The sequence below is a fragment of the Urocitellus parryii genome, chromosome 5, assembly GCF_045843805.1.
Source record: "Urocitellus parryii isolate mUroPar1 chromosome 5, mUroPar1.hap1, whole genome shotgun sequence".
Taxonomy (NCBI): Eukaryota; Metazoa; Chordata; class Mammalia; order Rodentia; family Sciuridae; genus Urocitellus; species Urocitellus parryii.
In genome coordinates, this window is record NC_135535.1 from 924,705 (window position 1) to 952,434 (window position 27,730).

Genomic DNA, 27,730 nt, shown 5'->3' on the forward strand with positions numbered 1-27,730 from the left:
ACTGCCCCCGGGGGCCCAATCACTGACCCTGACCTTGGAGTGCGGTCCCCCCTCAACCTTCATTGGATGGAATTCTCCCCTGAATTTCTTGTTCCCCAATAAAAGGCCACTCCCTGGCGTGCCCACTCTCTCTCTCTCCTGCTAGCCCTGAGTAATCCTCGCTGCCCTGCCCGGCGGTTAGAAGTGGGAGCCAGAGAGGGGAGCCGTCTCGGACTTGATCATAAAATAAGGAGGAAAAAAAAAAAAAAAACAAAAAAAACCCAAAAAACAAAAAACACCAATTCCACCATGAGGCCAGCGCAACGGTTTCATTAATGAGGTTCTTGGCATAAAAGTTAGCTAGCAGAGATCGAAATAAAACACACAGACTCAGTTACCTTATTTTATGACCAGGTCCGAGACGGCTCCCCACAGCAGCTCCCTGGGCTGCCTCGCTCTAGAGGGGGACCCTTGGAGCTCAATACCCCCAAATTCTAAGGTTCTTCCCTTCAAAACATAATGCCAAGAAGAATGGGGTGGCAAGCCAGCTGTGGACACTGCTGACCAGGAGCCTTCAGCCCTCCTTCCTGCCTGGAGCCAGAGGGTGGACTGCAGGGAGCCAGCACACCACGGGAACATCACCTGGAACGGCAGTGGGACCCGCGGACGGGTGCGAGGCCAGGCCACTGACACTCCTGCCAACGTGTTCACCTCCTCAAATGCTGCTGCAGGAACCCATCCCTCTGCCCCGTGTCCACCGCCAGGGGTCATGGTTTCTGTGCCCTGACCCTCAAGGAGCACGCCTGTGCGGCTACCCTACAAATAAAGAGCCTGTGTCCACCAGCACTGGAAAACTGCAAATAAAAAGTTTAATTTCAGAAACTGAATCCATCATTTATAAATACACTAAAGCACAGTCCACTCGAATTGAGAGCGAGCGAAGGTACAGTATTCAACAGAAGGAGAGCTTCCTGGGGGCCGTGGCAGAGGAGCGTGCCGCCTCACCCACAGCACCCAGTGGTCTCAAGTGACGTAGAACAGGAACCCTTTTCAGATGTTAAAGCAAACGCTGACAAATGAATCTGACAACTGATAATTTCACTCTGATGTCCTGGGATTCTAAAATACCCCAGTGATGGCTGAATCTTCCCTACTATAAAAAAAGAAAAATCTAAACGCCTAAGGCTAGCCTCACCACTGTAGCCTGCCAGACACCCCTGCTGGTCACCACTGCCTTCAGGGCCCGCCGTGGTCCCAGCACCCGGGTCAGTGCGCACAGAGCTCCACTGCTCAGGGACGCTCAGTCAGAGGCGCCAGATGCGGTCAACGGGCCCCTGTTGCACTGCCACGCTCTGCACTGGCTGAATCCTTAGCAGGGACACACACGGGACTCTGATCTCAAGGAGTAGGACAGACAGTCGGGGACCTCTGAGTGAATGAACGGACCGTGCAACCCTGAATGCAAAGACCTGAAACGGAACGTGTCCGTGACCACGTCACTGCAACTGCACATTCCGCGAGTCACCCAAGTACAGTTTTGTTTTCAAACGCTTTGTCTCTGTGGTAAACAGTTAGCTTCCAGAATATTCTCTCCACTCCTCGACACATTTTAGAGCCTGCAGTTAAAACTGCTCAGTCAGGATGGCTTAAGCTCCACCTCCTATTTACAGGTTTCATTTCACAGCCACAAAAGCTGTTCTGTTGCAATTAAAGCAATATTTAACTAAAATACAGTACCTGATTCATGGTTTTTACACAATTGAATAAAAAGCCTACAGGATAAAACTGTTTACATCTTATCTCCATTCTAGGAACACACATTTCTGACCACTAACTTTTAAAAAATGCTGCAGTCATGAATTAAAACCTGATCACCCCACTTCACAGCCGACGAGACGGGCTGCTTCCAGTGGACTCCCAACACGCTGCGCCCTGGCCCGACAGGAGTAAGGCACGTGTGACGTTACGGTGCGAGCCGGCGGGTGGCCCCGGATGCTGGCCTGGTGTCCCACCTGGCCCTGTTGGGCGGGTCACAGCCAGCACTGCCAAGAGCACGTCTGGTCTGGCGACTCCGTCGTGAGTTCAATACTGAAAGTAGATCAAGGGAAGATTCACTTTCAAAAAGATAAGTTTTTCAAAATGCTCCATCATGAGCCGGGGCTGGCCAAAGCTGCCATTCTCTGTGGGCGTGCTGAACAGCTTTTCCGAAGGGACGGTACTTGGGGGACAGCCCAAAAATCTGACAGCCAAAGTGGACAGCCCAGGCCAGGATGACCGCTTGAGGTTCCAATAGGCAAGTGGGTCACAGCTGTGCTCCAACACCTCCTCCTCCAGGTAGGCGAGCACCATGTCTTCCGGCAGCCTCTCCCGCCGTTCTCGCCCCTCCACCTTGGCCACCAGCGACCACAGGCTCTCCCCTCCGCCAGAATCTCTCGACGGGGGCCCTGAGTCACAGCCATCGGAGGCGGCTGTGTCCTCTGAGGTAGAATTCAGTATTTCTAGCTCCCTGATTAGATCCTGCCTGTACTGCTCCGCCTCCTCCTCCGTGAACAGGGAGGCTTTGTAGCGAGGGTCCAGCAGCGTGGCAAAGACGTACCTGGGGTCGTGGAGGGTGGCGGACAGGCGGCTGGCCATGGCCTCCTTCAGCGACTGCAGCATAGTGTCGATGCCCATCGTCTCCCCAAAGAGCATCTCGACCTTCCTGCTGAGGATGTGGATCATGGGGATGACCTGGCTCAGAGTGGACACGTGGGCACTCATCTCCCGGCTGGCAGCATCAAAGGGCCTCAGCGCATGACACACGGACTGCATGACCTCCCACTGGTCGCAGCTGATCAGCTCTCTGAAGCTGCACTCGATGGACATCTCGTTAATGGCCCTCTTCTGCTCCAGCAGGCGCTCCAGCATGTGCAGGGACGTGCTCCACCTGGACGGCACGTCCTGGACAAGGTGGTGCTGTGGCAGCTCATACTCTCGCTGCAGCGCGGCCAACTTCTCCCTGGCTGTGGGGGAGCGCTGCACACGCTCACACAGCTTTCGGGCGGCGCTCAGTAGGCTCTGCACCATCCTCTGGCTCTTGATGGCTTCACTCACGATCAGGTCCACCGTGTGGCTGAAGCAGGGCACGCTCGAGTGCTCCGCCTCGGTCAGAGTCTTGCCGATGCTTGGGTTGTCAGTGACCGTGATGCCCACCTGCAGGCCAATGGATGTCACCCAGGCTTCCCACCAGCACTCCAGCTGCTTCTGGATGCTGCCACCGCCATGGTCACAATCAATCTGCGACACGTCCAGAAGTGCTGAGCAGTGGTGGTCCTCGCAGTGCGGGCGGGCCGCGGATGCGAAGGTGACCCAGTGGGCAGTGAGGGTCAGGTACTCACGGCTCTGGGTGCCCGTCCAGATTCCCGATGTGAAGTGGACCATGCCACTCTCAGCCTCCCTCAGCTGGGACAGGACCATCTGCTTCACGCTGTCGTACATGCCCGGGATGGCCGTGCTGCAGAAGTAGGAGGGCGGGGGCACGGAGTACTGGGGCCTCAGGTACCCCAGCAGCCTGTTGAAGCCAGCGCTGTCCACGAGGGAGTAGGGCTGGAGGTCCAGTGCGATCATCTCTGCTATCAGGCTGGTGATTTTTTTGGCAACTGGGTGAGAGTCATAGAACTTCTCACTGGGGTCATCGAAGGAGGACGTGCCCGACAACTCTGTGCTCAGTGGTCCCCGGACTCCTGGAGAGCAGGACAGGGTGGTCTCCGGGTGGACATCGGCCTTGAGCACGTGGCCGTGGAACCTCTGCAGGTGCCTCAGGAGGCAGCTGGTGCCCAGGTTGGTGGGCTTCTTGCCCCTGCTGATGGTCCGGCCACAGTGCAGACACACCACCTTGGTGGAGTCCGCAGAGCAGACGGAGAAGTGGTTCCACAGCTTGGAGGTCTTCTTGCTGCTGACGGGAAACGCGGCCTGGTGGCTCCTCCTGACCACGGCGGGCAGGGCCGGCGTCCTGGAGGAGCAGCTTTCTGCAGAAGCCAAAGTGGCATACGGAGAGTTCGCCAGACTGGCTCCCAGGAAGCCCTTCTGGGTCCCGACCACCTCGGGGTGGCGTCGGTACAGATGCCGCATCAAGCAGCTGGTGCCCACATCCCCCTTCTTCCCCCGGCTGATGACGCAGCCACAGTAGCGACACACGGCCTTCAGACTGTCCGTGGGGGCCAGGGAGAAGTGGTGCCAGACCTCCGACTTCAGTCTCTTCATGACCTTCTTGTTCTGCTGGAAGACGGCACCAGGCTCGCACCTCCTCGGGCTCGACCCGCTGGCCTGCTGCTTCTCAGGAGAGGCGCCCACAGAAGTCTCACCCACGTCCTCGGAGGACGACAGCACGGACAGGTCCGTGCCGAGCGTGTCTCCAGGCAGGTCCTCAGCCAGCCTGTCTGGGGACGAGGAGGCCGAGGGGCACTCTTGGACCAGCTTTCCTGGAGAGGAGGACATGGAGTCCGGCTCCCCGTCTGGAGGCAGCAGGGTGGGCAGCAGGGTGGGGGGCGTGGGGTACAGGGGCGGGATGCCCGAGCCGCCCCCGTTTTCCTGTAGCACGATGGAGCGGTGTGCTCTCCACATGTGCCGGATGAGGCAGCTGGTGCCCAGGTCCTTCCCGTTCTTGCCCCTGCTGAACTCGTTCATGCAGTGCACGCAGACGGCCTTGGAGCTGTCCAGCGGGGACAGGTAGAAGTGCTTCCAGACGGCCGACCTCCTCCTGGACCCCGATGTGCTCCTGGGAAGGCGAAGGCTTCTCTCCGCCATGCCCTCTGCAGTCTCGTCGTAGTGGAGTGGGGCAAGGCGGGGAGAGGACCCCGCCAGGGCCTCCTCTCTGCTGTACTTCTCAGTGACCGGCACATCAGAGACCTCAGAAGAGACCATGGACCCGGGTTCCTCCTGCAGGCGGTCAGGGGACGGGATGGTAGCTGCCATCTTGTGGGCAAGTCTGACGGGCGAGAGTGTGGAGGCCAGGTCCCCGACGTCCGCGGGCTGTGGCGGAAGCAGGAGCGAGGGCGAGGGCAGGGAGGAGCTGGCGGACACGCTGCCGTTCTCCTGCGCCAGCTTGGTGGGGTGCGCCCGCCGCACATGCCTCATGAGGCAGCTGGTGCTCAGGTCCTTCTCGTTCTTGCCCCTGCTGAACTCCTTCATGCAGTACCGACATATGGCCTTGGTGCTGTCCCGGGGCGAGATGAAGAAGTGCTTCCACGCTGGCGACTTCTTCCTGGAGCTGATGTGGCGGCTGGAGAGCAGGCTCTGGGCCACGGCCTCCATGGCCACGCTGTACAGCGTGCTGCTGTACTGGGAGAGCAGGGCCCCGCAGCCATCCTCACTCTCGGCAGGGAAGCAGGGGCCACCCGCCCGGCCCTCCGCCCGCTCCTCCCCACTGTCCGTGTGCCTCACGTCCTCCCGCTCACCCTGAAAGTCCACTCCTTCCAAACAGCGGCTGGGAACTGGATCATCTTCTTCCTCCTCTATTTTGAAACTTATTTTACCAGAAACACAATCACTGTCCCCTCTGGGATGAGAGTCCTGGTTGTCCTCCATGGCCAACCATAACTACCCCAGCTCCTTCCTCATGCTAGTGTCTCGGGTCAACGGAGAGCTGGTCTGAGTGCCCCTGTGCGCCGGCCCAGCATCATCGTCACCCTGTCACAGCCGTTCCGTCTCTAGGCTGTTCCTGTGAGTGCTCCGTGCTGGGGCTCTGCTGCTGCGGGCCTGGCCGTGGGGACGCTCGTCTGCACAGGGGAGACTGGCTGCGGGTCTTGAAGTCAGGGTCCCCACCACCTCGACAGCACACACAGCCCTCCTGCATGTCCTATAAGAGAGGACAAATTAAGCACAGAGGAAACAAAACATTTCAAGTTCACACTGGCGTGAATACATGGGCCTACGGACGGACGGACGGACGGACGGAGAGGCTGCAGTGGAACAGGGCAGGAGAAACCTGTTCCCGACACCCCGCCGCCCCCCCACAGCTCCAGTACCTGCTCTGCCAAGGAAGAAGCGCAACGCACACACAGCAGGCGGAGCTCAGGCCCGTGGGTGGCAAGCCCCGGCACTAAGGGGTCACCTTCCCCTTGAGCTCACTCTCACCTTTGAAGGCTGAGCTCTGTGAAACTAACTCACTGTACCCAGACGTAGGAGCCCACACCCTTCAGCCTGTGAAATCGTGGACACCCTCCATGCAGGGTGGAGATGCCAAGGGTGACGAGGTGTGGCGGGCAGGAGTGGGGATGTGCAGTAGGGAAGTTTAAACAGCAGCAATGGGCCCAGTGCTGGCAACCAGGCAGAGACGCCAGGCAGACCCCCTTCCAGTGCCCAGCACAGTAGTGGGAGGGTCCTCAGGGATGCCGCCCAGGGCAAGCCCCACTCCCTAGCTGAGGAGCCACATCCCTTGGTTTCTGGACTGCCATGCTCCTGAGTGACAGTACTAAACCCTTAGGGCAAGCAGGGTACTGGGCCACAGGTCAGGTCAACAAGACCTGACAGCCTCACCAGGAGAAGGCGCCCGTGACACCAGAGGCACAGAGCAGCCAGATCAAACCCCAAACCAAGGCTAGGGTAGGGCCTGGTCACCAAGTGTGCTCAGCACACAGGAGGTGCAGGTTCCAGTCCTGGCACCACGGAAGGAAACGCTTAAAACACAGTGGTGCACATCTGTAATCCCAGAGGGCCAGGAGGCTGAGGCAGGAGGATCCCAAGTTCAAAGCCAGCCTCTGCAAAAGTGAGGCCCTGAGCACCTCAGTGAGACCCTGTCTCTAAATAAAATACAAAATAGGGCTGGAGATGTGGCTCAGTGGTTGAGTGTCCCCAAGTTCAGTCCCCTGTCCCGACCCCACTAAAGTTACAAGTCAGGTTTCTACCAGCACCTCACTCCCAGACACCAAGAGGAGCGACGCGGGTGCTCCCCCAGACATACCCAGGGAAGCTCACAACAGTGGGATGCGCCACAGAGGAGTGGAGTGCTGGTGAGAGCTGCACACGCCCTGCAGGGAGCCACGGAGTGGCCCCAACAGGACCCAGCAGGACCACATGCCCTAAGGGGCAGCAGGGTGCCTGAGAAACTGGCCACTGTCAACTACAGGCCAGGTGAGGCCCACTGTCCTGTCCACACTGGTACATGGGAGATCTCCAAAAGAAAAAGACTCAAGATTACAGAATAACAAAGATACATGCAGGGGCTGCGGTTGTGGCTCAGTGGCGGAGCCTGTGTTACAGAACAAATAAGTAAGATAAAGGCACTGTGTCCATCTACAGCTAAATGTTAAAAATAAAGGCAAAATTCCTTTTGATATTTTAACAAAAAGGATAATACCCCATGACCAATAGGTACTTCCAAGGCCACAAGGCTCATTTAATACTCAAAGATGAATCCTTCTAGGCAAGTCTGAGAGTGGGCGGACCCCAGGTGCCACGAGAGGGCAGGAGAGGCAGGCAGCGTTCCCTGGAGACTGACAGACAGAGGTTCACAGGGGGCAGCAGGAGCAGGGCCAGAGGGGAGCTATGGGGCAGCCAGGACTCAAGCTGGTGTGGGCAGTGAGGGCCCCACACGGCACTCCCATCCACAGGGGAAGCCACGCAAGAAAAGCCCCAGGGCGACTCAAATGGCTGCAGCCGGGTGGGCGGAACCTGCACAAATAAGTCACCATGCTGAGGGCGAACAGAGGTCACTTCAATAGAGGCAGAGGGCCACGCCAGGCGAGAAGCAGTGAGCCTGCTAAGGCACAGCCAGCAGCCTCCAGTGCCAGGAAGGGGCCTCCACCAGGTGCATGGCACCTGGTCAGTGTCACACTGCAGTGAGAGCTCAGAGCTGTGAGAAGGGACAGAGGCAGGCGGGCCAGGAAGGAAGCAGCAGACTTGCACCCACACCTGAAGTTAGGGAGCGAGACAGCACAAGGAGCCTACGCCCAGCACAGTGAGTTTGGAGAGTCACAAGACACTCGGTTAATACACAGGAAGCAACTGGGAAATGCGATTTTAAAAATTCCATATATAATATGCAAAAATTATGAAATTGAGAAAGAAATGTTTAAAACGTGAAAACTACAAAACATGGCTGTGAAAATTAAAAAAAATAAAGAGAAATATGCCAAATTCATGGATAAGAAAACTCAACATTGGTAAGACATCAATATTTTCCCAAATTGATCTATAAATTCATCATATTCCTATTAAAATCTCAATGCTTTTGTGCAGTAGCCAATAAGCAGAGTCTAAAATTTTTGTGGAAAGACTTCTCAGGAATAAATAAAACCACTCTGCGGAGGAAGAGCGCAGTGGGAGGTGAGTCCTCGCCCAGGCCGCAGCAGAGCCGTCCAGGCTCACCTCCCCCACGGGGAACACCCAGGCACCTGGGACCCCCGCACAGGCCTTCCAGGCACTCATGGGAGCAAGCACAGGATGGTGGTCACATACGTGCCACACTGGTGACACGAGCCTGCAAGGTCCCAGCTTGGCACTTGAGGCACGCGAGCAGAGCCTGGTGGTCTTGCTGAGCAGCCCAGCTGGGCCTGGGGACAGAGCACCAGGAAGGAGCTACACAGTGAAGAGAGCCACAGGGCGGCCACACCACTGAGCTCTGACCCGTGTTAGGAGGCCACCTGTGAAGAGCCAATGTGAAAATCCAGTGGGACAGCAGGAGCCAGGGTTGTGAACACGGGGGTCCCCCCAACAGAAACGAGGCCTCAGAAGGGCATGGGCTGGGAAGTGGGGTCTGCAAAGCCACTTAGGAGCTACCCTTATGAAGAACAGAGCAACTGCAGCCCACCTGCGACCAAGGCAAGTCTCAGAGGTATTTAATGTGGTATTAAAAAATCCTGCACCCAATAAAGTTCAGTTAAAAAGCTGTCGCCAAACACAGACCACCAGGCATGCCAGAAGCTCAAGGCAGGGCCTGGGTCCAAACAGACCAAACCAGCAGACAAGAACACCAGGACACCCCACGTTTGAGGAAGTGAGTTATTAAAATGAGAAGAATGGAAGAACTTTTTAAAAAGGTCCAAATAGAATTTATACAGATGAGGGGCTGAGGATGTGTCTCAAGCAGTATCGCGCTCGCCTGGCATGTGCAGGGCGCTGGGTTCGATCCTCAGCACCACGTAAAAAGTAAAATAAAGATGTTGTGTCCACCGAAAACTAATAAAGAAATAAAAAAGAATTTACACAGATGAAAGATGGAACACCTGCAGTTGGAGGTCAGTGCAGTGAGTGAGAAGATCTGAAGCTGCAGACCCCACCCAGCCCAGGTCAGAGGCAGACCAGAACCTGAGCGCACAGGTGGCCAGCAAGCCCGGCACCAGGAAAACCCCAGAGAAAGCCACAAGGCCACTGCACAGCTGCTACTTTTTTTAAAAAAGAAAAGTGTTGGAGGCTGTGGACAAGAGGCCCCCCCCCCCCCCCCGCGGCTCCCAAGAGGCGGAAGGAAGTGGGTAGTGCTCTAGGAACTCCCGCCTCACGCGTGTGCTCCCAGCGGCACTCTTCACCACGGCCCCAGAGGAAGGCCACCTGCCTGTCCCTCACCCCTCTGGCACGCAGTCCAACTCAAGGGGGGATCTCCAAGGTCCTGTGCCCAGGGAAGCAAGCTGGCCTTTGGTGACCAGCAGCATGACTCCTCTGCACAAGGTGGTTCTGGGTGCAAAAGGCCCAGTTTTGGAAACAGAGCTGATGGCTGCACAACACTGTGAGCTCTTTAAAGCCACTCATCTATAGAGGCCAGAAGAATTAAGAGGGAGAATTTTATGCTGTGTACATTCCACAATTTTTAAAAATTAAGGAGGAAGAAACACTTTTTCTGACAGCTGAGATGATTTACCATTAGCATACCTGAAAAATGAGCAATAGAAAGTTCTTCAGGAAGCTGGGCGCAGTGGCGCACAACTATAATCTCAGCATCTCGGAGGCCGAGATAGGAGAATTCCAAGTTCAAAGCCACCTCAGTAACTGCAAGGCGCTTAGCAACTCGGTGAAACCCTGTCTCTAAATAAAATGCAAAATAGGGCTAGGATGTGGCTCAGTGGTCGAGTGCCCCTGAGTTCAATCCCCAAAAATAAAGTATTGTATCCATCAAAACTGAGGAAAAAAAAAAAAAGTTCTTCAGGAGCAAGAAAATGATCAGAGATGGAAATTTAGATTTACACAAAGCAGGATATATAAATGGAGGCTGGGGGCAGTGGCATGTGCTGCTAGCCCCAGCTACTTTGGAGGCGGAAGCAAAAGGGTCGCTCACACAGTGAACTGTGGACAGAAAGGTCAAAGGGGAATTTTTACCATTTTCAATGATGTCTCTACAACATAAACAACTACTTCAAACAATTTCCCGTGCAGCCTGCAGTGCACACACAGTTGGAGACCACGCGTGGCTGCAGTGTCAGGCGGCTGGCACCCACACACCCAGCCAATCGCCAAGGGTATGGGGGACTGGTGAGTCACAGGGGCGTGTTAGGACTTCAGCCCCAGAAAGCCCCCAAAAAATGACACAGAGATACAGTGAAGACCAGAGTGGAGATCAGAGGGAAACACCGGCCTGAAGAGCAGGGGAACGGGCAGCTGCGGGCTCCTGAGGGGTGCTCGGGCCTGCCCTGCCGTGTGCTCACTGGCGACCTGTGATCTGCACCCCCGCACCCCACCTTGCACTCTCCTGCTAAATGCTGAAGAGCAGAAGTCCCTGCTCCAATCCAGCCTACCAGTTTGCTTTCAGTGGATGGTGCTTCCGGGTCCTGGCCAAGGAAGCCGTCTGACCTGGTGCCTCTACTCTTCCTGGCAGTCCCCTCACAAGCCTTACAGCTCACACTACATCTCCGAAGGGTTCAGGTTCGTTTTTTTTGCACAAGAAATCTAACTGCTCTACCCCTGTGGACAAGACCATGCTCTTTCCACCAAGTCCCCTCAGGAGCTGGCTGAAAGCCAGGTGTCCTTGTGCATGGCCTACTTCTGGGCCCTACCTACCCAGTGGTCTTTTCTTGACCCCTATCCCATAACCCAGCCATTCCACATCCAGGTGTTGACCTACAAAAAGTCAGCTATGCGTGCAAATTTCACACAGCTTTTATACAATACTCCAAACTGGAGAACAAATGGGTCACTGCCACTGAATGGATTACTACACCGAAAAAAGAATGAGCTACTGGAATAACACCAAACGACTCCCACAATTACACTGGGTAGAAGCAGCCGGACCAAAGGGCAGGTGGGTCGCTTTAGAAGACAGGTGATGGGCATGCTCACACTCTGGAGAAGGCCGGCCGTCCTCATGCAAGCCCAACCAGCACCCGTCCCTGCAGACTGTACGTCATGGACACAGCAGCTGCCTGTGCACACGCAAAGATCAGAATTGCACTTTAAATACGTACAATGCACTGTGTGCCCAGTATACCAGATACAGCTTTCTTCTAAAGGCAGAGACGATCAGAATGGATGAGGAAGTACACGCTGCCTGCCTACAAGAAGCACTTTTTAAACATAAAGACGCCAACAGGTTAAAACCCAAGGATGGAAAGAGGCAACGCCGAGGACAAAGGGAAGCACAGCAGAAGGACCCCCAGCCTCCAGGAGGCACGGGCAGGAGGATGCAAGCTCCAGGCAAGCCTGGCGACCACAGGGGCCCTCTCTTTCAATAAATAAGGGCTGGGGACGAAGCCCAGTGGCCGAGCACTTACCCAGCATGCCCCAAGCCCTGGTCAATCCCCAGCACTGCAGAATCAATCAATCAAAACAAACAGTAAAAAGGGCTGGAAGGGAGCCCAGTGGTCCAAGACCCAGTCTCTCTCTCTCTCTCACACACGGAGCCGCACACGATCACAGTGGGGTCTGCCGCCCAGGGCACACAGCCCCACACGTGGACCCCGTGCCACAGGCCTTCAAACACACTTGCAGGCTGGCCCAAGCAGAGGGGAGCAGGCCCACCCACAGAGGCAGATGGAATTCAGCACTCCACTCAGGGTTCAGCCGGCATGAGAAGATAGGAGATGGACAGCACCATCATCAGATGACCAGCAGAACACACCACAACAGGTGTGCCCAACACATGAAGGCAGATGACAAAATGAAACTAATGTGTTGAAAAGAACTGAAGTCGGAAAGAACGTCCCACGACCCGGAAGTGAATGAAAACAGCAGCAGCACAGCATCTGGAAAACTCCAAAGTACTTTCAAATATATAACAATTCTCTATTAACAAGGTGGCGAAGAAACCACAAAGTACAGCAGATCCAACCCCAAAGTAGGCAGAGAGGAAGTTAAAAACCATTAATGAAGGCAAACACTAGTTCTTTTGAAAGATCAACAAAATTGAAAAAGATCTACACAGACTGATTAGAGAAAAAACTGGAGACAGGAATCACCAAGACCCAGGGCGTCATAGACACTTAGGCACAAATAACTATGAAAATAGAACTGCATCTCAGGGAAAACCAAAAAATTCCTTGAAAAACAGTATTAGTATCTCCAAATTCTAAAAAAGCCAGGAGTGGTAGTGCATACCTGTAAACCCAGCCACTTGGGAGGCCAAGGCAGGCGGACCATAAGTTCAAAGCCAGCTTCAGCAACTTAGGGAGACCTTGTCTCAAAATAAAAAGGGCTGGGGATATGGCTCAGCGCTTGCCTAGCATGTGCAAGGCCCCGAGTTCCATCCTCAACAACCCCTCCCACCACCACCAAAAAAATAATAGCTCTAAACAGTAACAGCTGGGATCAGGATGTGGCTCAGTGGTAGAGCACCTGCCTGGCATGCATGAGACCCTGGTTCCATCCCAGTACTGGAGGGGGAAGGTGGGGGTGTTAGTAAAAACAACAGCCAATGGTGGCCACGCCTGTAATCCAGAGCTTGGGAAGCTGAGGCAGGAGAACTGCAAGTTCAAAGCCAGCCTCAGCACCTCAGCAAGACCCTATCTTGCTGAGTTATATATAACGCAAAAAGGGGCTAAGGTTGAGTGGTTATTACTCCTGGGTTCAATCCCTGGCACCAATAAATAAATAAACAGAGAGGAAAGCTTACTTTGATAGATAAAGAAAATCCAACATAGAAAACAGAATACCCATCTCCCAGAAAAGGAAAGAGATAGGAAAATACTAAAAACTAGAAACCTTTCCTCAGATACAAATCGGTGAAACTACATATCAAAAGGGCATGTGAAAACCCATCCTGGAGATTCACACTGGAATATACTCTAGCAAAACCAGCAGACTTGGAAAAAGAAAAAGAAAAACAGAGATCCTTGGGGCTCTCAGGTCACTCACAGGGAAAGAAAACAAGAGCTTCATGGTCGACAGCCCTGCTTCACACTAAAAGACAAGGAAACAGCATAGTTAAGGCATTAAAGGGAAAAAAAGAGTTTTATACCCAGCCAAACTGGCTTCCAAGCACAAAGGATGCGGAAGAACTGCCATCAGTGGGCACAGTGCACAATAGGTGGGCAGGAGGGTGCCCAGGACAGTGGGCGCTGGTGGTGGGTGGAAGACCCGGGCAGGGGGGTGCTCTTTGCATTTCTTCCCTATTCCCCAGTGTTTTTAAATGAGTAGCTATTCATTACATCATCATAACAAAAACACCAGGTAAAGGGAAAAAATTCATCACTACTTTAAAAAAAGCAAAGTGAAACAAGCTATGCGTGTGCTGGTTCATATTCTTTAAAAACATGACTGTAGGGACTGGGATTGTGGCTCAGTGGTAGAGCGCTCACCTAACACGGGCGGGACCCGGGTTCGATTCTCAGAACCACTTAAAAATAAAGGCATTGTGTTGTGTCCATCTACACCTAAAAAACAAAAAAATTAAATTAAAAAATAAAACATGACTGTAGGGCTGGGGTTGTGGCTCAGTGGCAGAGTGCATGCCTAGCACGTGTGAAACACTGGTTTGACCTTTAGCACCACATTAAAAAAACCAAAATCCACTGACAATTAAAAATATTAAAAACAAAAAAACCCCCAAAAACCCATGACTGTAGCTGGGCACAGTGACACACACCTGTGATCGCAGCAACTGGGAAGGCTGAGGCAGGAGGATCACAAGTTCAAGGCAGATTTTGACAACTTGGTAAGACCCTGTCTCCAGATAAAAATAAAAAGGACTGGGAAGACAGCTCAGGGGTAGAGCACCCCAGCTTCAACCCCAGCACCTCCAACCAACCCCCAGCAAAAATATAAAAATGAAAAACTGCCACTGACATGCAGGGATTGATCCCTACTGTTTTGAGTCCTACCTGAGAAACACACAGGAGAACAAAGCTCAACCAAAATGACAGAGGCAGTAGGTCGGGATTGGGTGCAAGCATTTAGTACACAGCCACTTGCAGAACCAGGGCCAAACAAGGGTTAGGGGGACAGCAGAGAGGGCCACAGCTGCACACCACACAGGACAGATGCTGGGGACAACCCATGCACGCCATTCGGGGTAGACGCTGTGCAACGACAGGATGGGAAGATGGGCAGAAAACATGTTAAGGCTCTTTAGGGACATAAGAGGTAGTGACAAAGCCACTGTTCTGAAATCGTGAGGTGTGAGGTGGCACAAACACATCATCATGTGATGGTTCACCTCTCCCATCTCCTGTGCTCCTGAGAAGCAGGATTTCCAGTGCAAAAAGGAGATGTGAGGAAATACAAGGCCAAGTACGCCCCCTGCAGGCAGCGGCGGTCACACAGTGCTCTGTTCACTGCAAAGGCCAGAAGCAGTGACCACCCACAGCAGGAACGTCCCCCAAGTCTGGACTGCGGTTCTGAAGCAGCTCCTCAAAGCCACCAACCAACCAGGGCCACAGAAGTAGCTTTCCTGCCCTCCAGGACTGGGCAGGAAGAGCTCCAGATGGCTCGGGGCCTTGGAGGGCACAAAGAGCACCAGGACTGGGTCAAGGACCAAGGAGCTGGGTGAGGTCACAGCAAGGATCCCAGGAGGACACTCGCACAGACAGCCTGTGTTCAACCTGAGTGTACAACCCAGGTGGCCACTGCTGAGGGGGTGCACTCTGAGCATCCCCAAAGGCCCTCGGGTAAAAGCATGGTTCTCAGCACGGCAGTGTAGGGGGACGGAGGACCGCTAAGAGGTGGGATCTATGGGAGGTCCTCAGGTCTCTCGGCCTCTCTCTGCTTCCCTGCTTGAGCTACCATAACCTTGCGCCACCGCCACCTGGCAGACCCTCACCAGAGGCCATACCACTGGGACTGCCCGATAGATCGAGGACTCGAACCTCCAAACTCTCAGGTGTTTGCTGCAGTAACACAGAGCTGACACTTGGTCAAGGGTGTCCAACACACACAGCCACCTCTGGAGGATGGCAGAAAATGTTCTTTAGGGCTGGGGCTCAGTGCTGGGGCGCTTGCCTAGGATGTGTAGGTATTGGGTTCGATTCTCAGCACCGCATTCAAATAAATGAACAAAACACAGGTTTATCCACATCAAAACAATAAATAGATAAATAATAAAAAAAGATTGTTTGGAAACATTTAAAGAATCAAACATTTGGGCTGGGGATGTGGCTCAAGCGGTAGCGCGCTCGCCTGGCATGCGTGCGACCCGGGTTCGATCCTCAGCACCACATACCAACAAAGATGTTGTGTCCGCCGAGAACTAAAAAATAAATATTAAAAAAAAAATTCTCTCTCTCTCTCTCTCTCCTCTCTCACTCTCTCTTTAAAAAAAAAAAAAAAAAAAAAAAGAATCAAACATTTATTTTCAGTTCACCATCAGTGGGCAAGGGGACAAGTCTCTCCTTACAAAATGTCAACTCATATAAAGCAGCACTGACTGAGCCAGCACGGCAGGAGCTGTGGGCTGATACGTGTGGGCGTGGGCAACAGCAGCTGCCAATGCTGAAGGGAGCCGGGCACAGTGGCCACACCTGGAGTCCCAGCTACTCAGGAGGCAGAGGCAGGAGAATAGCAAAGTTCAAGGCCAGCTTGAGCAACTTATTGAGGTCTTGTTTCCAAATAAAAAATAAAAAAAATTAGGAGAAAAAAAAAAAAAGAAAAGAAAAAGACACCTTGGAGCACAGAACCCCCTGAGAAGGACTCTCACCAAAATTCAGCCTGAGTGCTCCTGCCTCCCGACCCGACTGCCGACTCACAGGGGCCACAGTCCAGAGGGGCACTAAACCTCCCCAAGGACCCTCACAGCCACGTCTGGACATGGGAAACCAGCTTCCTCAACAAGCACATCCCTGGGAGGCAGCGGGACAATAAAGCCTGTGAAAGAGGAGACTGAAGGTCAAGAAAAACCAGAGCAGACCTGACCAGTATTCAGAGGTGCTGAGCTCAGGCATAAAATGATACAGGGAAACTGCAGGTAGCACCATAAGCCAGGCTGCTGGGCAGTGTGCTAGGAACACAGGCAGCAAACTGGCTAGGCACAGGAGGGCATAAAGGGGCGGGTATGTTTCTTTTTCTCCTTTATTCAGGTGTTGGGGACTGAACCCAGGGGTGCTCTACCACAGAGCCACACCCCCATACCTTTGTATTATTGGAGACAGGGTCTCACCAAGTTGCCCAGGCTGGCAATTCTCCTGCCTCAGCCACCTGAGTAGCTGGGAGTACAGGCGTGTGCCACTGTGCCTAGCAAGCAGGTTTTATTTTTTGACCCAAGAATCAATTATGTGTGCCTTACGGTAATTCACTGAGCTATACAGTTATTTTACACAGTTTCAGCTTCTATATTATATTTCAAGATAAAAGAGATTTTAAGGGCTGGGGCTGTGGCTCAAGTGGTAGCACGCTCGTCTAGCATGCGTGAGGCACTGGGTTTGATGCTCAGCACCACGTAAAAATAAAGATATTGTGTTCACCTAAAACTAAAAAGATTTTAAAACACTTATAAAACTACAAACACTAGGCACCATGGCCCAGGTGGCAGGGCTAGAAGACTGACACAGATGGAGCCCAGGTGAGACGGGTACCTGCACCCACCCCCCATTGCAGAGCACTAGAAGGCAGGTCTTGCAATAAGTGGTGCCAGGACAATGCTCTGGCTTGAACGGCTGCTTCCTCTTGTCACGCACCCTGGATACTAATTCCCATTATGAGAGCAGAGTGGGACCAGGTGGCACCTTGGAGAGGTGATTAAGGCTCTGCCCTCACAAAAGGGTTAATCCACTCATGCGATTAATGGATTAATGGTCATCTCCGGGGTCAGCTAAAAAGGCCAGTCTGGCCAGGGCTCTCTCTTGTCCCTCTTGCCATGCAGTGCTCTGCAAAGCCTAGGCTCTGCCAGCGAGAAGGCGTCACCAGATACAGCCCGACCTTGGACCAGAGCCTGAGACCAGACAAACGGTGTGCCAGCCATGGTGGCGCATACCTGCCGTCCCAGCTACTGGGAGGCTGAGATGGGGGGGTTACTCAAGGTCAAGAGTTTGGACCAGCTTGGGCAACAAGCCAAGTCCCCATGTCAAAACGAAAATGAGGGGCTGGGGTTGTGGCTCAGCGGTAGAGCACTCGCCTCGCATATGTGAGGCCCTGGGTTCAATCTTCAGCACCAAATAAAAATAAATAAATCAAATAAGCAACTCGGGAGGCTGAAGCAGGATGATAACAGGTTCAAGCAAGCTCAGCACCTGAGTGAGACTCTGTCTCAAAATAAAAAATAAATAAAAAGGGCTGGGGATGTGGCTCAGTCGTTAAGTACCCCTGGGTTTAATCAATCCTGGGTAACTCCCAGCAGCCCCACAAAAAAGAGAACAAAAAGGGACAAATGATTAGATCATTCTGTGGAAAATATCCCTTTACATCCACGACACACTGTCCCCTCAACCAACTCCCAGTGGACAGCTGAGCCAAGGTAAAACACTGTAAAGCAGGCAATACAAAAAAGAGCCCACAGAAAGGGGCTCTGCCTTGATAAAAATCAAAGGGACAAGGGGCTGCAGACGCGCCCCACAGTGGAGCGCTGCCTAGCGTGTCCGCAGGGCCTGGTCTGACCCCAGCGCTGCAAGCACACGACAACAGGGCGACCGAGCAAAGCCACAGGGCACTTGGCCCATGAGGGGGCAAGGCACGAGCAACACAGTCGATGTGAGTGGATTCCCAACAGGCCGCCATCCACGCAGAAGGGCACCAGGTGGCCGCCATCACAACAGCCCCACTCTCCTGTTCTGCTCGGCCAGTCAAAAGACTACAAATCAGAGGCGCACGAGCGAGAAGTTCACTTCTCATGTTCTGGAGTACTGGAGTCCAAGATCATGGGCTCCAGGTCTCAAGTGTCAGGCGAGGGCTGCTTCCTACTCACTGTGCATCCTGTGGTGGAAGGAACCAGGGGCTCACTGGGGTCCTTCCTAAAAGGGAACAGAGCCCGCCCAGGAGGGCTCACTCCCACAGCCCATCACCTTCCAAGGGCCCTCCTCTAGGACCAACACCTGTACACAGCGGGTGCCCACTGGTGAGGAAAGGGTTCCTCTCAGAACACGAGCCCACAGCCCCACCTCCTCTCCCATCTCCAGGGCGGCTAGGCCTCAGGCCAGGGCCCACTCAGTAGTCCTACCTCATTACAAGTACAGACCAAAGTCAGAGGAGGGGAAAAGGCAGAAAAGGAGGCACCCAAAATCCAAATTGTAGCATTCTTCTTACATTTTCTTAGTTTCAAAGTTTTAGCCAAGTACAGTGGTGCATGCCTATTACCCTAACTTCTCAGGAGGGTAAGGCAGGAGGATCCCAACTTCAAGTCCAGCCTGGCCAAGTTAGTGAGGCCCTGTCTCACAATAAAAAATAAGAAGGGTTATGGATGTAGCTCAGTGACAAAGCACCCCTGGATTCAATCCCTGGTACTGCAATATGTAAAGAAAGAAAGAAAGAAATGACAAGCTCTGACTAGCAGGAGAATGTGCCGTCCTCTGTTGAAGACTAGGGAACAGCCTCCCACTGCCGCGTCTGCTGGCCTCACTGTAACTTGCATTCAATGAATTCAAAGGTACCGACTACTAATACACCCAATCTAGGTTAGTATATTGTTTTCATTTTTCACATTCGAATAGAAACACATGAGTGGAAACTACTCCAAGATACCATTTCCACCATGTCATCCTCACAAAAATCCAAACTCACAGGAATACCAGTGTCCTCTGGCACCATGCCCACAATAGGGAATGTGGAAAGGCACTGAAACAGATGACCCCACCAGGAACAGACCCAGAAGTGGGCACTCACTGATGCAAGACATATAAGAAACTGAGGCAGGGTGTGTGTTCACTTAAAAAAAAAAAATATATATATATATATATATGTGTGTGTGTGTGTTTATGTTTACATATTTTAGTTGTATATATTTTTAGTTGTAGTTGGATACAATACATTTATTTCTATGTGGCGCTGAGGATAGAACCCAGCGCCTTGCATGTGCTAGGCGAGCGCTCTACGGCTGAGCCACCACCCCAACCCCATGTGTTAACAATGGCTATCCTTAGGAAGGAAGGACTTGGGGCAGGTTGGTTGGTTGGGTTTTTTTTGCACTAGGGATTGAACCCCAGGCACTTAAACACTGAGCCACATCCCCAGCCCTTTTAATTTTTTTTTTTTTATTGAGACATGGTCTCACTATGTTGCTGCAACTGGTCTGAAACCTGTGATCCTCCTGCCTTAGCCTCCAGGGCTGCTGGGATCACAGGTGTGCAGCCTTGTGCCTGGCAGGGCAGGTTTTCTCAATGTAGATTGTATGGTTCTGACTTTTAGACCATGTAACTTTGTACATGAAATTAAGATGTAAAAAAAAAATCTAAATCTGAAAACAAACTTAATTGCATATCAAATGGGCAACATAACCACAGAAAGGAATATTTGTTAAGGGACTTTTTAAATGCAGTATTTCAACCATTTGTCCCAAGGGGAATATATACTAAGGAGCAAAAGAACTTTAAAAATCACGACTTTCCAAAATATCACTAAGTAGTTTTATTAGTGGCAGTGTAATGTTTTAACTTCACTACTGCCATTTTACATCTACGTCAGCATAAAACAAATCTTGCCCATGGCAGCTGTCCATCAGCCTCTGGGAACTGGTTCTAGGACACCATCACTCCCACCCCCAAAGATACCAAAATATCTGCATGCACACGTCCTGCGTATACTTTAAGTCATCTCTAGGTCACTCATAGCACCTAACACAGTGTAATTCCTATGCAGTAGTTGTTACAATGATTAGGAAAAAAAATCTGTACATGTTCAATATGCCACAATCTTTTCTCCAAATATTTCTGATTCTTTGTTGAACCTGAAAAAGCTATAGATACAGAAGGCCAACTATATTAAAAATTAAGACTATAAATAAAGAGCAAATTTGAAGAATCAAAGAAACGAAATAAAACCATGTAATTTTAAATTATTATTTGGTACTAGGGACTGAACCCAGGGGTGCTTAACCAATGAGCCACATCCCTAGCCCTTTTTTACTGTGAGCTCTCGTAATGGGAATTAGTATCCAGGGTGCGTGACAAGAGGAAGCCAAGTTGCTGACACTGGCTTTGAACTTGTGATCCTCCTGCCTCAGCCTCCCAAGCCACTGGGATTCCAAGTGTGCAACCATGCCTGGTATAATTTTAAATTAGGATTAAACTCTTGATGCTTTTTTTTTTTTTTTTGGTTCTGGGGATTAAAACCTCCACCTTGCACAACCTAGGCAAGTGCTCTATCACTGAGCTACATCCCAGCCCAAACTCATGTTTTAAAGATATTTCTGTTGGAAGTAATGATGCATGCCTGTAATCCCAGCGGTTTGGGAGGCTGAGGCAGGAGGATGAGTTCAAAGTCAGCCTTGGCAATGGCAAGGCGCTAAGCAACTCAATGAGACCCTGTCTCTAAATAAAATGCAAAATAGGGCTGGGATGTGGCTTAGTGGACAAGTAATTCCATATATATCTATCTCCTAGCTGTGTCCACCAAAAGGACTACAAGCAGTAATGAACAGGGCTAGGGGCGTGGCTCAATGGTGGAGTCCTCACCCATCATAAGCAACTCCTGGTCAATCCTCAGCATTGCAAAATTAAACAAAACTAAAAGGAACAAAGCACTCAGGACATGGCTGGCCGGAGTGTGAAAGAGAAAGTGAAGTGAGCCAGGACACCAGGCCACAAGCAAGCATCAGGAAGACATGCCCAGCAAAGGGACAGGACCAGCTCACCAGGACTCCTCACTGGTCATGCTTACAATTTGAGCGCCACACACAACAGTGACAGGCTTTTAAAAGATCACAGCAAAGTGTCAGCCTGCCTTGACATTCACAGAAAAAGGAACCACCAACCCCTGCTGCAGTGGCATCATGTGACACAACCAAGTGCTTCTCAGAACTGGCAATTGAGGGAAGAACCCGCTCATGTCCTGTCTTCTGAGGTGGCTAAGGACGAGGGAGGGTAATCAGGGTAGGAGGAACCACAGCACTGCGTGGCTGCACACTGCTGCCCAGTGGTCCTGGGGCCGACCAACACAAGCTCTGTGCAAGACCCACAGGCCACGTGCCGACTGCAGGGCTGTCCCTGATCCAAAGTCCCCTCCAGCTCCTGCATCAGCTGTGGAGGACAGCACAATCCAATGCACACAGCACAACTCAGACCACACTCAGGTCACAGAGCCCACAGAGTGCACAGAGGAGGAATGGACGTGTGAGTGGGCAGGACACAGCCACCTAAGAACAGGCGGGGACAACTGGAAAAGCTGGCTGTGTGCTGGGCGCTGGATGGCACCAGGCTTTTCATTACCTTTCCTGGATGTCTTCGGTGACAGGACTGCAAGAAAGGACATTCTTGTCTCTTAGAAGAAAGGAACAGGCAGAAAAGGGATACACAGGTGAAGTGTTCTGATATCTGCAACTTCCCTCAAAAAGCACTTGTCCAATGGAGACAGGGTGTCAGTTATAAGGGCTCCACCTGTGATCCCAGCAACTCGAGGCTGAGGCGGGCAGATCACAGGTTCAAAGCCAGCCTCAGCAAGTTCAAAGGCCCTAAGCAAGTCAGAGAGACCCTGTCTCAAAATAAAAAAAGGACTGGGGGATGTGGCTCAGCGATTAAGCACCTCTAGATTTAATCCTTGGTGCCAAAAAACAAAATAAACAGAACCCAGTGTCCACTTATTTCAAGTGGGTGTGCATATGCCCTCAGGAAGCCCCCCCCACACACACACACCAAGGGGCTCTCGATGCCCCTGACTGAGGCCCTCCGCCTGGCACAAGCCGATAGCAGTCTTTCTTTGGAAGACACCAGGCGCACGGTACACCCTGAGTGCAGGTGGCATGACCTCAAAGCAGCACCACTCACTGACACACAGCACTGCAGACACAGACCACCAGCCAGGCCAGGCGACCTTCAGGGGAGCACCAGTCACGTGCAGATGACAGCTCAAAGGGTCAGACGCCAGAAACCTGGGGCCAGGGCTGTTTCCACCAGAGGAGACCTGGTCAGAAACCCTGATAAGGCTACCTTGGAAACAAAGCGCATTCCAAAGCAAGCAAACAGACCACGTTAAGGTCAGCCGGTCCTTGTCCCAGAAATGTTCTAGTCACACACCAGGGCATGGACTGACCTGCTGCTCTCTCTGTAGGTCCGCTGAACTTAATATCACACCCTCACCACCCACTCTTTCCTCAGGGAAGTCCCCCCAGTGACAGGCCTGACTTGCAGCTGTGGCTGAAAGCTGCTGGAAATCTTCAAATGTCCTTTAATTTACATGATGTGGCACGTGGCTTCTGTGATGTAGCAATCAAATGAAGCCCTCCCCAAATCCCACATACAACCCTATCCTGCTCTGTGGCAGGCAGGAGGAACAGACACCACAATGGGAGCCTCAATCATGGCCACATGGCTGCTTTGGATGAAAAGCCTGCAAAGGTGGTAAAGCTCAAAAAGAGAGCAAGCCCAGGGCTGCAGGGCCGTTCCCACCCCAGGCCAGGGAGCAGGTGGCAGCAGTGTTCACTGAAAGCAACCTCATGGGCCAGAGGGAGGGGGCCAGACCTACTGCACCAAACATCCCTCCCTATCAGTGGCTTCCCAGAGCACTTCTCAGAAACTAAGCATCTCTCACTCCCTGCCTTCACCTGCTGATAGTTTATCAGAACACTTACTGAATTAATTATTATTATTATATTTGAGACAAGGTTTCACTAGGTTGCCCAGGCTGGCCTTGAACTACTGGGGCCCAAGTGATCCTCCTACCTCAGCTTCCTGAGAAGCTGGGAAAACAGGTGCACCTGGCTAAAGAGCCTGCTCCAATGTGGATCCCCACCACCACCAAGATCTGAGGGCAGGTCCTTCTTCTTTTTTTTTTTTTAAAGAGAGAGTGAGAGAGGAGAGAGAGAGAGAGAGAGAAAGAATTTTTAATATTTATTTTTTAGTTCTCGGCGGACACAACATCTTTGTTGGTATGTGGTGCTGAGGATCGAACCCGGGTCGCACGCATACCAGGCGAGCGCGATACCGCTTGAGCCACATCCCCAGCCCTCTTCTTTTTTTTTTTAATATTTATTTTTTTAGTTCTCAGCAGATACAACATCTTTGTTGGTATGTGGTGCTGAGGATCGAACCCGGGCCGCACGCATGCCAGGCGAGCATGCTACCGCTTGAGCCCCATCCCCAGCCCCCGATTAGTGTTTTTTTTGGTGTTGCTAGGGATTGAACCCAGGGCCTTGTGCATGCAAGGCAAGCACTCTGCCAACTGAGCTATATCCCCAGCCCTCCTTCTTATAGAGCCACACAGCCCCAGGTGCAAGGTAGAGAACCACGAACACCCAAAAGGGAAGTGACTGTCTCTCTGGGTGCCCTTTGCTTCAGAAACAGGAAAGATTTGATTTTATTCCTAGTAGTGAGTTCCAGAATTTGAACTATCAAACACATATAAATAATTAGCAAGGAAATGACTTGGGGCATTCCAGGATGAGAAAAGACCCAGGTACTATAAACTGGGGCAAGGAGAGGGCATGGAAGACCAGGGCAGAAAAGGTGGAGGCCTAAAGCGGGGTGGTGAGTCCAGCCAGTGGCTGTACCCCACAGGCACAGACAGAGTGAGACCACTCAAAGACAGTGAGGGATAAGGGAACACTGCAGCTCAATTCAGGGCAAAACTAACTGTAAGAACAATGATTTCTGCAACTTATGTCCTCTAGACTTGAGACTTGAAAATCAAAGGGCAGTCAGAGGAATAAGTTGCTGACTCTGAATTGTTTTGAGCAGGTGCTCAGAAGAAAAGAGAATGCCCACAGAAGAGCCCATGTGTCCTCTAAGGAGGGTTCTCCAAGGAGCATGGCCTCCATCCCAAGTCACTAAGCCCAACAGGCATTCGCCTGTTTCCTTCTCTTGACCACCACTAGGAAGGAGAAGGAAATCAGAACAGAAGTCAATACTGATGTAGGTGAAGCCAAGCACAGAGAAAACAGGTATAAAGTGAAAAAGACAATGGCACTGACCATGGACACTTACTGTATTCATGCTTCCAGAGGTCCACTTCCCAGTTCTCACTCTGCAAACTCTAGGCCTGCCAATGATCTGAAACATACACAGGTTTTTTTTTTTTCCCAGTAACAAATACTGCTTATCAGCTTCACTGTACATATGCAGAATTCAATCAGTTCCCCTCATGATTTACTTAAGCTTTGTCCTCCTAGGCACTGGGGAACCTGTGTGTGCACACGTGTGTTGACATCAAAGAGCAGAGCTTCTGCACCCACACACATCAACCACTGCTGCATTCAGGAATTAGCGGGAACACAGGTAGGGGGCACGGTAAAGTAATCACCTGTCCAGTGGACTAAGGCTCTTAGCTCTCTTCCAGCGTAGATTAGCTGTGTCCCGTGCCTAAAAGACTGACTGGGAAACCTTCTAAAGGTTCACAGAATCTCTTAACTTGCACTAGATCTTTTCCCGAGGGGCAGATATCATCTGAGGATTCCAGGAAGTGAGTATCCTTCAGTCACTGCAACCCCCGGGGCCAACCCTTGCAGTCTCCGCTCCAAGGTAACTGTTTAGTAACCGGAATTAACTCATAGCTGAATCTTGGCTTATCCGCAGAAATTCTTAAAACCCGCAACTAAACTCGCCCTAGCCTCGCAGTTGTGCCACCACGATAAGGGCGACCACACAAAAAGCGCGTTTCGCGGAGGAAGTCAGGGGTGGCCTGCTCAAGCACACGGGTCCTCAGCCAAGTGGGTTTTCCCAAGTACGCACGCGGCCCGACCCAGCGAACTTGCAAACGCACAACTTCCCTTTCCACCGGCCGGACGCCGGCGGGAGCCGAGCGGTGCGGGCCACGCGCGAGGGACAAAAGGAGCCCGGGCGCCGGCAGCGGCGACCCGGCGGCGGCGGCATGGGGCTCGGGAGCCCGCGGCGGCGGCCGGGACGCGCCGAGCACCCCGAGGCCGGCCTCTCCGCGGGCGCTGTCACGGGCGGCGCCACGGCAGGCCCCGCCCGCGCGGACAATGGCGCGGCCGCCCGCCCCGCGCGGCGCGCACCGGCGGAGGACACGGCTCGCGGTCCGGGCGCCCCTGCGCTTACTCACCTGGGCGCCGGCTCGGCGCGGCGCGGTCCGCGCGCTGGGGACGGGGAACGGCGCGGCGGGCGCGCCCATTCATTAGCCGCTTTGTCTGCCCCCGCCGCCCCTCCCGCGGCCCCGGCCCCGCCGCCCGCGACGCCGCCGGACGCTGCGCCCCTCCCAGGGCCCCGCGCGGCGCGGGGGCGGGGCTGAGGCGGGGCCGGCGCGCGCAGGCGCATCCCCGCGTACCTGCTCCGCCCGGGGCCCGGCGGAGCCAGCGGCCGAGGAGGCGAAGGCTCCGCGGGAGGGGCGGGGCCAGGAGGATGGCGCAGGCGCAGTCCCACGAGCCCGCCCAGCTTGGAGTTCCCCACGCGCGTAGACGACGCAGGCGCAGTCCCGAGCACTCCTGAGTACGGAGTTCCGAGCCAGAGCGCGTACCTACAGACCTACACCCTCGCCGTCGACCACGCAGGCGCAATCCCGTGCGCCAGGCCGGTCGTGTTCGGAGTCTCCCTCGCGGCACACCACGCAAGCGCAGTTCCGCGCGCTGGCCCCGCCAGGTGGCTGGACCCCGTCGACCGCGCAGGCGCCATCCCGCGCGCCCGCCCGCCCCTCCGACACGCAGGCGCAGTTTGGGCGGCGGCTGGCGGTGCGAGAGCGGCCTCCGCGGTTTTTTTGGGGGTTCGGCCGTTGGCGGAGGTCGGCACCCGCTCAACGGCCAGCCGCGAGGCTTCCGGTCTGGTCGGCTGGGCGGGCCTCAGCGACCTTGGCTGCAGCCCGGATTCCGGCCCCACCTGTCCGCAGGCGGCGGGTCGGCGCGTGAGCCCAGGTGCGCCAGGTGCTCGGGCCGGCCGCTGCGCTGGGCGCCCGAGGGCGGGGCTGGCCGTGGCTGGTGCTGACCGCGCTGGGCTTGGGGCGTTTGAGTCCGTGTGAGCAGCGAGGGCTTTCAACCTAGTGTTTCCTCATTCAGGTTCCTGTGCGGAGCAGATAGATTCTGCAGGTGGGTTTTAGCCCAGCGGTCCCTCGTTGGTGACATTTGACGAAAATGAGACAAGTTTGTTCACTTCCTTGGTCCTGACTGTCATGACAGGAAGCGGCTCCACCATGCCCGCGAGGTTGAGTTGGGTTGGGACCTGCCCGCCTCCACCCAGCCCTGGGAGAACCTGCCCTGGCTGCACCCCCTCCTCACACCCCGTTCACGCCCATCCTGCTGCCCGAGTTGGCACGATCCTGACTCTTCTTTTCAGAAGGTTGAGGGGCAGGTACGTGCAGTCGGAGGCGGCGCGCTGCCTGGAGTTTCACTGAAGCACAGCTGGGCCTGCTCCCACCGTGCAGGGCTGAGCTGGGAGCTCAGCAGAGACAGTACCCCAGACGCCGGGTCACTTACTGTCCTGGCCTTCACAGAGGACGTTCGCCCACAGTCTTCCACTGCTGCTGACCGACAGGTGTCCTGAGTGTCAAAGCTCTCATCTCTGCCCTCCCACAACCTCACCAGCCCTGGAGGAGGCTGCTGCTGCCCAAGGCTCAGAGGCTTCATCTGAGATGGAACTGTTAAGTGCTTAGAGGCAGACGTCCAGGCCCCTGCTTTAAACGTTCAGGTGCTCTCCAGCGAGGCTTTTCTGGGGACCCGTGGACTGGAATGGGCCTCCTCTTTTCAGGTAGAACCTACCAGGCCCTGCTCAGACTGCTCTGGAAAGGCTACCCCGATGTTCCTTGGGACCTCACAGCTCCACCAGATGGTTACCATGTCAGTGGGAGCCTAAAATCATGCCTTGTTTCCTTTTGTTTGGGGATAGACCCCGCTTTACCATTGAGCTGTGCCCTAACCCTGGTCATCATTGAATGAATGCCTGTTGCACCACATAGGTGTGCACACGGCACTATGGACGTGTGACGATTAGAAAAATACATTTCACCTCTATCCCGAGTTTCTAGCAGAACTTCTAATTCCTGAGTGCTGGAGGCCATAGGAGTCTCTTCTTCATAGCTCCTAAGTTCCTTGAAATTTCTATTTTTATTTATTTATTTTGGTTCAGTTGTGTGTGTGTGTGTGGGGGGGTGTTTGAACCCAGGGGCACTCAACCACTGAGCTACATCCTCAGCCATTTTTTATATTTTATTTAGAGACAGAGTCTCACTGAGTTGCTTAGGGCCTAAGTTGCTGAGACTGGCTTTGAACTTGCAAACCTCCTGCCTCAGCCTCCCAAGCTCTCCCTTAGAATTTCTTGAATGACAGGAGCACCTAATGACACAGTTTTAGGTGATGACCTGGATGGCTTCAGGAGGGGGCTAGTCACCATAACGACCAAGC

General features: G+C 53.3%; 1 protein-coding gene across 5 annotated transcripts; it reads right to left on the reverse strand.

Moving 5' to 3' along the window:
• Positions 1 to 829: 829 nt before the first annotated feature.
• Positions 830 to 25,556, reverse strand: Zbed4 (zinc finger BED-type containing 4). 5 transcript variants are annotated; one of them, XM_077798322.1, is made up of 4 exons: positions 25,447 to 25,556; positions 24,372 to 24,437; positions 23,112 to 23,212; positions 830 to 5,815 (listed from the first exon to the last, which is right to left on the reverse strand). In XM_077798322.1, exon 4 carries the CDS (start codon positions 5,542 to 5,544, stop codon positions 2,062 to 2,064), a length of 3,483 nt encoding a protein of 1,160 aa, XP_077654448.1. In that variant the 5' UTR covers positions 5,545 to 5,815; positions 23,112 to 23,212; positions 24,372 to 24,437; positions 25,447 to 25,556; the 3' UTR covers positions 830 to 2,061. The 5 variants fall into 5 exon arrangements, with proteins under 5 accessions (XP_077654448.1, XP_077654446.1, XP_077654450.1 ...); XM_077798320.1 differs by lacking the exon at positions 23,112 to 23,212; XM_077798324.1 differs by lacking the exon at positions 23,112 to 23,212 and having other exon boundaries at positions 24,359 to 24,437.
• Between the last annotated feature and the right edge of the window lie 2,174 nt (positions 25,557 to 27,730).

Excerpts from the sequence above, each read along its gene's own strand:
- Zbed4 (XM_077798325.1), bottom strand. The coding sequence starts at position 5,544 with ATGGAGGACAACCAGGACTCTCATCCCAGAGGGGACAGTGATTGTGTT.